Source organism: Zonotrichia leucophrys, chromosome 8, assembly GCF_028769735.1.
Source record: "Zonotrichia leucophrys gambelii isolate GWCS_2022_RI chromosome 8, RI_Zleu_2.0, whole genome shotgun sequence".
Taxonomy (NCBI): Eukaryota; Metazoa; Chordata; class Aves; order Passeriformes; family Passerellidae; genus Zonotrichia; species Zonotrichia leucophrys.
This window is the reverse complement of record NC_088178.1, coordinates 23017805-23029562: the sequence shown is the minus strand read 5'-3', so window position 1 is coordinate 23029562 and position 11758 is coordinate 23017805. Positions and strand designations below refer to the sequence as shown.

At 46.8% G+C, this 11758-nt stretch overlaps 1 protein-coding gene across 1 annotated transcript in view; it reads left to right on the top strand.

The window, feature by feature from the left end:
• The first annotated feature begins 914 nt into the window (after positions 1-914).
• TRABD2B (TraB domain containing 2B) overlaps positions 915-11758 on the top strand; it is a 258759-nt gene continuing 247915 nt past the window's right edge. The window contains exons 1-2 of the mRNA XM_064720222.1: positions 915-1113; positions 1552-2112. Coding sequence (XP_064576292.1) covers positions 1006-1113; positions 1552-2112 — 669 coding nt within the window. The 5' untranslated portion in view covers positions 915-1005. The remainder of the gene's footprint in view (positions 1114-1551; positions 2113-11758) is intronic.

Sequence of the window (11758 nt, the reverse complement as noted above, 5' to 3'; positions counted from 1 at the left end):
GGCCACGTCCTTGTGCTGCCCTCCCCGCCGGGCTCGGAGGGGCCGGGGAAAGCCGGACATGTCCCGAGCGCGCGGGTCAGCGCGGGCTGAGCGGGGGCGCCCCAGGGCATCCCCCGCAGAGCCGGCTGCCCTCGCTTCCCGCCCGTGACAAGCCCCGTTGGACTGACTCTGCCAACCGATCGAGTGTGGGGATGTCGGAACTTGTCGGTTCCGCGCTGTTTGTTTGTGTTTAACGCGCGGGACGCGCCGCGCAGGTGCCGCGGGCCGGGCGGGCGCCGGGCAAGCGCCGCCGCCCCTCAGCCGCGGCCGCCGCTGGGCCGCCATCGCCCCCTGGCGGCGGCCGCAGGCGGCGGGAGGCGCGGGCGGGCCGGGGCGGCTGCGCGGAACTTTCCGCCGGCGCGCGGGTCCGGCCTCCGGAGCGGGGAGCGCGGAGCGGAGCCGGGGCGCGGGGGCCGCCGCCGCCCTGCCGAGCACCGCCCGCCTTCCGCAAGGCGCCGCGGGACCCCCTTCTGGACCGCCGTATTAAAGAAAAAAAAAAACAGTCAAAAAAATCTTGGGTTTAAACTTTTTTTTACTTTCTGGCTGCTCTCCCCCCCGCTTCCCCCCTCTTCTCCCCCCCCGCCCCTCTCCTCCCAACCTCCTCCCGAAGCGGCGGGGCGGGAAGGATCGTCTCCGGTCTGCAACACCAAAGCATGGCGGAGGCTGGCGATGAGAACCGTCCTCCCCAAAGCATCCAGCGCCTCTGACAAGCCCGGAGCCAGAGGGGGTGGGGGTGGGAAAGGGCGGGAGGGGGGAGAGCATGGGAGGGAGGGGGCAGCCAGTCCTTCCCCCTGCACTTGTCAGATGCAGATGGGACTGGCAAAGTTTGTTTGAATAAAAAAAAAAAAAAGGCTAAAAAAAAAAAAAAGGGGAAGAGCAGGAGGAGGGGGGAGGAAAAAAAAAAGATCCTAGAAATCCAAAAAGGCTCATCTGGGAAGGAGAGAGAGGAGACCGAGAGGAAGCGGGATGCAACTCAACCTGACGCTGATCTGCTTCGTCTTCGGGGGGTTCCTGCCCGACGCCGCGGCCCGGCGGGAGCAGATGGACACGGGGCAGTGCGACCTGCCCCGCTCGGTGAGCCGGGCCGGGCCGGGCCGGGGGCGCGCCGGCCCGCGGGGGATGCGCGCGTGTCCGCGGGGCGCGCGGGGGCCGCGGGGCGCGGACGGGACGGGGGCGCGCGGAGGGACCCCCCCTCACCCCAACCCCGCTCCGCGCACGCGGGCGCGCGTGGCCCCCACAGGTGAGGCGGCGCTGCCCCGCGTGTGCCCCGCGGAGGGGCCCGGGCCGTGTCCCCGCGGCAGTCGGGGGTCACGGCGGGACCCAGCCCCACGCGGCCCTCATGGTGCCCGTGGGCTTTGCTCGCTGCGAGCCCGCGTGGGGCTGGTGCGAGGAGGAGAGGGGGGAAGCGGGACGCCCGCTCCTCCTGCCCTGCGGGCAGCCCTGAGGGTGGCATCGCTGTCTCCTTCTTTTGTGCCCCTCCATCACTGAGCAGCCCCTCTGTCTTCCCCGCAGCAAGGAGAGCTCAACTCCTTCCTCTGGACCATTCGCCGTGACCCCCCCGCTTATCTCTTCGGCACCATCCACGTGCCCTACACGCGAGTTTGGGACTTCATCCCTGACAACTCCAAGGCCGCCTTCCACGCCAGCTCCAGCGTGTACTTCGAGCTGGACCTGACGGACCCGTACACCATCTCGGGGCTGGCCAGCTGCCAGATGCTGCCCCACGGGGAGAACCTGCAGGACGTGCTGCCCCGGGAGCTGTACCGCCGCCTCAAACGCCACCTGGACTACATCAAGCTGATGCTGCCCCACTGGATGACCCCGGACCAGCGGGGCAAAGGGCTCTATGCCGACTACCTCTTCAACGCCATCGCCGGGAACTGGGAGCGCAAGAGGCCCGTCTGGGTGATGCTCATGGTGAACTCCTTGACGGAGACGGACATCCGCTCCAGAGGGGTGCCGGTGCTCGATCTCTACCTCGCCCAGGAGGCCGAGAGGATGAAGAAGAAGACGGGTGCGGTGGAGCGGGTGGAGGAGCAGTGTCACCCGCTGAACGGGCTCAACTTCTCCCAGGTAAGGAGGCTTCTGGGCCTCGTGTCTTATCCCAGGATATGGGGGGTATTCTCCTCGCGCTTCCATCAGCTGATGGGGGTGAACCCCAAGCCTGCTGCAGCGGAGTGGTCACTCGTGGGCCTCAGCAGCTTTTGTGCTGGGCTGCCTGTTCTCCACCATGCTGATCCGCTCTGCCTGCAGAACCCCCGTGATGTGTGTGGGGAGTGCTGCGTGTCTATCACGTGTGTAATTTATTTGAGAGGCAGATGTCCAGGGTGTGAATGTATGTGTCTGCTTGCCTGCCACTTGTGAGGGAAACTTACATGCTTCTCGTCCAGTCCCAGAGTTGGGCAAAAAGTGATTTTTTGTTTGTTTGTTTGTTTTGAAGTAAAGCAGCTCTGTGGTACTTGACAGGAAGAGGATGAAGCATGAACAATGAAAATAGAAATTTCCACATTGTTCAGATTGATTTAAGTGCATGCAAACTGTCAGTCGTCTTTTTAGTGGTCATTCCGGGTCAAAACAAAGTGGCTCATGTTGCCTTTGTACTGGGGGAAATCGAGTGTGCAATTCTGCATGGGTTTATTTCATTCTAGAGCAGGTAAATTTCAGCAAACAGAAAAGGATGTAGGTTAAGAAACAAAAGTTATTGGTGTAACTGGACTCCGGAATTCTTTCAATGGATTTAGCTTTAAACAGCCAAATACTAAGCCATGAGATCTATTTCATTTCAGTGGATTAATGAGGAACACAGTAACAGCTATTGACTTTGCTTTGTGGAACTGTTTATGTGAAGTGAGATTTACTAGAAATTGAGGAAATGAACGTGTGTGGAATTAAACAAATAATCCGGGGGAGATTTAAGATGGTGTCAGTTACTGCTATGATATTTCATTCTTAACTTGCTTTTTGTCATTAGTTTTCGATCGGTCTATTTCCAGCCTTATCTTACTGTCCTACTTTGACCAAAAAAATTCTTGGTGATGTGGGGGAATAAGGATTAAAGGACTAATCTTTGGTGTGATTAAAATGCCCTTAGAGTGCCTTCACCCCCTGCTCCCCTGAAGTCCAGAAGGAGCTATTTGAAGGGGAAAAAGTCTGGCTTTCACTAGCATTTGGTTCATCCATATTTCAACTAGGAGTCTTAACTCTGCATACAGCCTTCAGAGCAGGTTTTTCTATACACTTTTGAATGTATTTTCTTGTTTATCAACAAAAATAATTAGAAGAAAGCCCCTCAGGACTTTTGCACTATTTAGCACACATCCAAATCAAGGAATTCGTTGTACACTATTCTGTCTGAAAGGTTTAAGTGCCTGTCCTCTCTGTTGAGTCCCTTCTTTAAGGTGAGGTAAAAATAATTAACCATTCGAGACATCCTATAGTGTTTGGTTGTATTAGGTCAAAAATGGCATTAGAGTCAAGCACATGAAAGCACCTGATTAAAAATGTACCACTTGGAAGCTTTTAAAATGTGAATCATGCTACATTTTTTTCTTTCCAGAGAGAGTGAGCAACAGAGAAAGGAAAAGGGACAGAGTGCAAAACTCACTGCTGCCCTTAACCATAATTGTTTCTCTGTCCAACTTTTAAGTAGAAACAAAAATTTCCCATTCATTTTGCTCCAAAAATAATCTAAAAAAGACCAGTAAAGGTATTACTGCTATTGGCAAGCAAAGGACAGTCATTTATGCAAAACATTTGTGCTGATTAAAAGAATACATTCCATTTTAATTGTTAGAGAGAATTGACAAAGTTGCTGAAATAGATCAGTGTTCAGGAGGAATTTTCCTAGATTGAAGCTTTTTCTGGGAACAAGGCCACCAGAACAACAGGAGACAAAATTAAACAAAACAAACCAGATATTTATTTTCTTGCTTCCTCTAGATTTCCATGCATCCTGACACCTGGCTAGTTGTTTAACAATAGTAATTTGTAATGTTATCACACTGTCTGGCAGTCCTACTGCTTGGTGTATTACTGTGCTAATTTAGTGGAGTGGATTAGTATTGCAAGGTTTCACCTCCCAATTCCAGGTCTTGGAGCCTTCCTTAAGCAACACGTAATTAAAAGCCACTAAAATGGAAATCAGAAATTGAGCAGCTTTTGTCTCGCAGGGTGTTTGCACAGTTTGATGAGAACATCTGTGATAAATTATAGTCCCAAATCTGCTAAGGGCATCAGCGGTTTTTTACCTGTTTTCAGCATTACTATTACAGGAACACTGCACATTATTTCTGCATTCAGAATTCAGGTTTTAGGACTGAGCCTTGCTGAATCACGTCAATGCTTTTGTTTCCCACATCCCCAAAGTCCAGTATTTTTGCCCTAAGCAAATTAAAAAAAAAGACAAAAAAAGCTTTTTTTCCCTACTTCTTCTCCTCAAAGGCAGCTTTGTGCTACTGCAAATATTTAATCTGACTACATGCACCAAATCTGTTAATCTGATACCGTGAGGAGGAGGAAATCTAGGAGTGGTCCCGGTGTGGTACTTGGTTTTGATCTGCTCTGAAAGAAAGTGGATACACTTGCATTTTTGACCAGGAACGATCTTTGAAACGTTCTGTGCGTGGCTTTGAAATGTTGATTGTCTTAGCCGGATAAAAAGATTAAGGTGGCTCATATAATTAGCTGCTTCCTGGAGAGCCAGCTCCTGCAGGTAGGGCAGGGAGCATTGTTTTCTATTGTAAACCCCGAAACTTTGTAGTTTGATGCTCTGCTCACCCTAAAACCCTTGCACAGTGTTTCCTGCTGCTTTTCCACATCACTCCTATCCTCCTGCCTCCTCCTGCTTGGATCCTGGGGGGAAGTGTTATCCCACTTCCTGGGACTCTGGCAGCTGCTGGTCACTCAAAGTCCAGGCCCTGGGTATGGTCAAGCTGGTGTCAAGTTGTCTGAATCCCAGCAGAAGGCAGTGTTGGGAGCCTGGATGCAGGGGAATCAGTAGCAGGCTTGGGTCAGGTTGAAGTTTTACAGCTCCTTGGTATTTGAATTTTCAGGGTTTTCATGGGAGTGGGACAGAAAGAACTGAGGCAGGTGAAGAAGAGGAAGCAGACAAGTCTGTCTGACAGCACTGATGTTTATGTAGAAAGTGGCCAGAAAAGGGCAAAATCAAGTTGGCCAGGGCTGAGAATTGGTGAGGGGTAGATGACATTCCAGGCCTTCTTGTGGAATCCTGGCAGAGGCACTGCAGCCATTACTGGCTGTGAGGGCTCATCCCTGTGTTTTCTGGGGGCCAGCTAGGATTAGGGCTAAACTCTCTCTCCTCTTTGGGACCCTCATGTGGGTCTATGATGGGAAGCTTTCCCCAGGTTATTGTTGGAGTAAGGAGAAGGTGAGGGTGGCTCCTGCAGCTGCTCAGGTCTGGTGCATCCTCCCTGATGGCCCAGGGCTGTCACGGGACCCTCATCACCCTGGAGTGATTGCAGTGTGTCCCCACTGAAGGTCTGTACAGTCAGCAAGGGGGAGGTCTTACTGCTCTACCCAAACTGCTGTTCCCTGGGGAGGTGGGTGACATGTCTTTCTTGTATTTGATCCTGTTTCTCAGCGGGATCCACAGTCCCAGACAGTGTTCATAGCCCTTCCTCCACTTTAGAACTTAAATTAGTTTAGATTAGATTAGAACTAAAATCCCTTTCCCATCCCATCCTATCCCAAGCTTGCTCTCCTCAGGGACATTCTGCATTCAGCTCATAGCAGATGCCCTGAATCCCAGTGTTTGTAGGGGAAGTTTTGTGTCAGGGTCCAGCTTCCTGCCAAGCTGTTGGTGGGGAAGCTGTCAGGCTGGTGAGGAGCTGCCAGCACCCCCTTCTCTCCCCTTTGGCTGTTTGGGAAGCCCTGACTCCGGTCTCTTCTGGCTGGTATCATTTCCAACTGCAGGGGGAGATGTTAAATATCAAACCAGTGTTGATTGGATCAGAGACGGCCTCAAAGAAAGAAACCTCAGACTGTGCCAGATTAAACTTCACACTTCACCATTCTCCCCCTTTCATTTCTTTGCCGCCTCATTCTCTGCACAAATAAACCTCATCTCCCCGCTTTCTACCAATGAGACAGCATTCATGGGGCAGGAATGACTTTGTTAACAAAATCAGTCTTCATTTCCCAGGTCCTGCTGTTCCATCAAACCCTGGGACATGGCAGCTTTGATTACTCTGGTGATAGGATTAGAGGGGGGAACAAGTGCTGGTTAATAAAAGGCCGATGGGTGGTCCATCATGTTTGGTCACTGACAGCTCTGCAGCCTCGAAGCTGGACCTTCAGTGGCAAAACAGTAATATACACAGCAATATATAGGAGAGTCACATCCTGGACTCTATTCAATCTGCCCTGTCCTCTTGAAAAACTAAACATTTCTGTGATCACAAAGCTGGGATTCTCCAAGCTGACAGGACCAGTGTAACTGACTTCAAGATAAATGTACTTATTTGTCCTAATGAAAGATCTGGGCTCAAAGTTTTCTGAACTGCATTAAAGGGCTCAGTTTCAGAGCTAGCTGACTTTTGATAGTCTGCATAGTTTATATGAGGGAGTATTACTGATTTTTAAAAAAACTTTGAAATAAAAATGGTTTTTGCCTAGTAGAAATGTCATCTTCTTGCTTTTATAGAATTTCAGGCTTTGTGAAGAGATCAGGAGTCATCAAGAACAGCATTACCTGTTGTGATTGCTGAATGTTTTGAAAGAAATGTTGTTAAAGGGTTTGATTTCACACAGCTATACATAGTGCACATAGTTTTCAACGTGCTGGCTTTTGTTAAACTATCATTCCCTTCACCCCCTTATGCCCCAGGGTAAAAAAATTCCCCCAGCAAAATTAACCTCGGGGTAGAAATTCATATAGCAAAAATAGAAATTCTTCCGTATAACTAGTGGGAGCTGCTTTATGTCTTCACCAGGGGAGCTGTTGAAGATGAAACTGTGCAAATATTAAAACAACAGTAGTGGCAGTAACACCTGAAAGGATCAGCAGCTGATGTTTATACCCATACCCACATGTAGGTGTTGCTCTGTACAGCCGGTGACTGTGTGCTCCTGCCCCACAGCCCCTTGGAAGGCTCACCCAGGCATTTGATGGCTATTAAGAAAGCAGTCAGTCACTAAGGATGGCTCGAGGGGCAGCTGGTGATTCATTTGTTTTATTTATTGTGTATAGAACTGCCAGAAGTGTTTGTACAACAGGTCGGGTATGAGCCCTCCTTTTCCCTCTTATCCTTCACACTCTCCTTGGTAACATCCAAGCCCAAGGCAGGTGTACCTGCCTCCCACGAGCAGGTCTGGAGGACTCTGCTGGTTGATTTGTTTGCAAAATTATGGGTGCTGCCTGTAATTGGTATTAGGTAGGAATTATATCTTTGTAAGATGGTTCTTGAAAGGGCAAAATCCCCAGAAAACAGTGACAGACACTCAGGGGAGTCCCTACTGTACCTGGGGCAGCTTAACTTTACTAGTGTATAGAAGTCCAATTGTACAGAATCATGCAATTTTTTCCTGTGTGTGTTTGCCACCTTCAAGTTGCTAACCTAGTAGATACTGGGTTAGCCCCTGTTTAGTAAATGGTATTTTCACAGTGATGATTTTCAATCTGTTTGTTATTTGCTGTCACTTTGTGATGCTGTTGCAGCAGCAGTCAGGATCCGCCTCCAGGCCCAGAGTGCTTTGCTTATAAACAGAATGAACCATTGACCCTAAAATCCTCCACTTGAAGTATAGTGCAACCTACAGTTCTCAGAAAGTCTTTAACAGCTCCCCTCAGCTCCCTAGTGAGTAGCAATCCACATTGTAAAGGCAGCCCACATCATTTGGGCAAGTCAGAGGTTCCTGGATTGCAAAGGCCAGAAATGATCTTACACAAGGGCACTCACTCACTTTGCACTCCTGCAGAGAGCAGATCAGTGGCAGGGCTCCTGGCAAAGCATATTTAGGGACTTCAGAGGGACTTACTGTAAAATAACAGGTTTCCCCTGTGCTACGCTTTACACTGCAAACCCTTATTAATGTTTTCACTGTTGTTAGGAGTTGATGAGACAGGTAAAAGGCAGAAGAAATCACAGTGTTACTGCTTAAACCATGGGAACTTTGTGTGATTTCTTTCATCTTTTGGTCTTATTAGTGAGGTTCCCTGCCTGCTTGGATGAATGACTGTAAGCTGGCATCCTCAGAGGGCAGTGTTTAAGTTATAGCAAAAAATGGATATTTTCAGCAATGATTGGTATTTTAGAAACTTCATTGGTTTTAACTTTCAAGGGTCAGTGGTAGAAGAGCCCCATTTTGCAAGGAAACATATCTGCCTTGTGTTCTCACACTTATCCCAAATTCCTCTTCCAGGCAGACAACCAGTACAGATGCTCAAATGCCACTATATCTGCAGAAAGCACTGTAGGCTGATGACACAATTTCAGTATCTTTCTGAATCTCTCAAATTATTTCTAGGTTGCAATTACTAATACATTTTTTTCTGAACATTGCAACAATTGTTGAACTTAATACTCCTTCTGTAACCCCAAAAGCATTATAGTTTCCATCCCGCTTGAGACACCAGAAATTAAAGTGGCGCCTGCCGAGCTTAAAACTGCACATATCAGTGTTTGAACTTAATACCTCAGTTCTTGGGCTGGAACTGGAGCAAGACTATGCTCTGTGCAGAGTGGGAACAGACATGAAACTAAACTGTAAGACTGGTTGTATCCATCACAACAGCTAGTAGTTGTGGTGTCTCAACACCTCCATGAATTTGCTTTTTCTGGTGCTCAATGGAACAATGCAGTTATTTTGTATAATTGTTACTGTTTATTTGATCTAATTGTCATTTAAAGGCATGGAGAATGAAAAGTGACCTGGTTAATACCTGTCAGAAGCTCAAGCAGGAATTCACACTCATGTCTGCTGCTTTTATCACTAGTTATTCCAACACCAGTCATTCACATTTCAATTTCCAATATTTTAGAGCTTCTGGTGCAAGTAATTTCAGGACTTCTAGCACAATATAAATGAAAGTTGGTAAAAACTTTAAATTAAAACCATGTGCTCAGCATTTTGAAATGGATGTTGTATGGCTTGAGAGGAGGCTCATTAGAAAAAGTATTTTTGGTTTGAATGAGATCAAAGACCCAAGATTTTCCACTCTGAGGGTTGTTTAGCATAGTACTGGACACCCCATTTCTCATCATACATAGACTCCCATAGGCCAGTTATGCCTGAAGGAATCATCGTCCCTGAAATATTGTAAAAATTAGATTCATTATCAGTGGACCACTGCTGATCATCTCCGTCCAGGCACTGCAACAGTGCTGAGGGGTTGAAGAGTCTTGGAGATGTCAAAAGTGAGTTTTATTCTTGACTTCCTCAAAATCAGGATATCAGCCCATGCCAGTGGGTAGCAGTGTTAGAAGTGACAGGCTGAATCCTGTGTGTTGTGTCCATTCCAGAGCCCTTTGAAGCCAGGGAAAACACTGAACCATCCCCAGAAACTCCTAGTAGTACACAGAGAAAAGATTGTAAAAAAAGAAAAAGAAATTAATCTGATATCTTCTTTTCCTAGGCTCAGTTAGTGTGGAAGTTATGAAGCCTTCCACATGAATTCCAGTCCAGGGGTTCTTCATGCTTGGGTATGCCTGCAAAATGGGAGTTAGCTAAGATGGGGCAAAAAGCTAGGAATTCAGTCATTGGCAGTTTACTTAGCTGTATCAACATAATTAAGGAAATAGAAACAAATGCTTTATGTTTCAATCAGATTTAATTAAACTTAGTTGCTGCTGCTACCCTAACTCTTCCATTGGGGCACTTGTTGGGAGACACAGATATCTCCAATATATAAAACAGAGAAGAATCTGCCTTTATACAGCAAAGCAATATTCATCAGACTTAGTGAGCCAAGGAATGAGAAAAAGGAAACAAATCTTACAGTTATTTTCTAACCTCTTTCCATTTTAATAAAAGTCAAGTTATGAGGAACACAGGAAAAGTATTTCTTTCAAGTAGGCAGTTCTGTGTCTTGAAAGTATCCCCTCAATATTTTAGAGACTGTACTAAATCCAAGGTCTCCATTAGGCTGCCTCACTTTTGTTAGCAATCACAATGAAGACTGATTATTCTCTGTACGCTTCCTGCCACTGCACAAATTTAGCTCTCCTTTGATTTCTTGCAGCCTTTTCCTATTACAGGTGACAGCATAATAGTGATGGGGAATATTTATTTAAATGTGAGACCAAATGCTCACAGTGCAGGAGTTTGCAGAGTCAGCAGAGAGGGAGAGGGCAAAAGGGTGATTTGAGAAACAAGCCCAAGTTTTTGAATGTCTTTGTATTCCTGGCATGTGATTATTTACAGTTTTAGAAATGATTATTGAGATAAATGTTATGCCAGAAGGAGGTGTGATGGGACGTCCCAATGTGTCTTGTTGATTCTAAAACACTGGTAAAATGATCGCAGCACTATTAATGGTGAAAATGCTAAGCCCTACACCATGAGAGGAACTGGTCCTGACATACTGGGAGTCAGGTGGGATGCTAACTTGTAGTTTGCTTTCAAGTTGAAGTAATTCTTTATTTTTGGGATATCACAGGGGCAGGGGAGGTACAAGTGTGCAAAAAATGCCTAAAAGTGTTGTTTTCATAAGAGTTAATGATGCAAAAAGCCCTTCTTTTTAATAATAAATTTCTTGATTAAGACAGGAAAAAGCTAGAAAGAACATTCTCAAAAAAGCTCATTGTCTGCCTATTGGAGCAGATAACTCACTAACACCCAGAAGTGAGCAAAGTCAAGTTTTCTAATACAAAGTTATGGCCAATATATGGCTTAGCCTTCAAACAACTGGGATGCAGTTCAGCTCTTTCAGCATTTCTCCTTTCCAGTACCAGAATACCAACGAGAAAATACCTCCACAGTCCATGAGACCAGGTTATACCATCCTGAAATAATCCAGGTGTTTGGTGGCAAGATGAAGTTGAGAGGCTCAAGACAACAGGCCTTTGCAGGCATGGAACACTGTCCAACTTTATGGATCTGCCTGTCTGCAGACTGGCATTGGCCAGCTTTTTACCCAGCTAGTTGTGTGTAGCCAGAGAGGATTTTCTTTATTAACTTGAGTGGCTTGGCTGTGAAATGAGACATGCTGTACAGTGTACAACTCAAGCTCGCTTTCAAAGGAATTTTTATTGAAGCTGGGTATCCAGAGAGATCTGAGCCTTTAACATGTAGTCATCTGAAACACACTCTAGGAACTTCATAATTTAAGGTCAGCGTTTGCACTGGTTCATGTTCCAGTAATGGAATAGTGCTTGCTTTGAAAACATACAAAATTTATATCTAAATGTACAAAGATGGGACTTTTTCTTGAAAATTAAACTGACTGATCTGAGCACTTGCTGTGTGTTAACTGTGGCTGGATAAGCTTGGAATGGATGTACCCTGTAGGGATTACAGTGTATTATGGCTCTGAAGTGGAAAGCAAGCATCTTTGTTGAACTTGTTACATTCTCCAAGCTGGAAGTATTAGTTGTTGGGAATCGCTTGTAGTAGTACCCCTTTGTATTTTAGGAAGTACAAAGAGCTAAAATCTCCCAAAAGGTGATGTATTTTGGCACATTTTGGATTGGTTTTGTGATTACTGACAAAGAGATCCCAGTGGAAGATATTCCTAAGAATGCAAAACACAATCACTAAACCC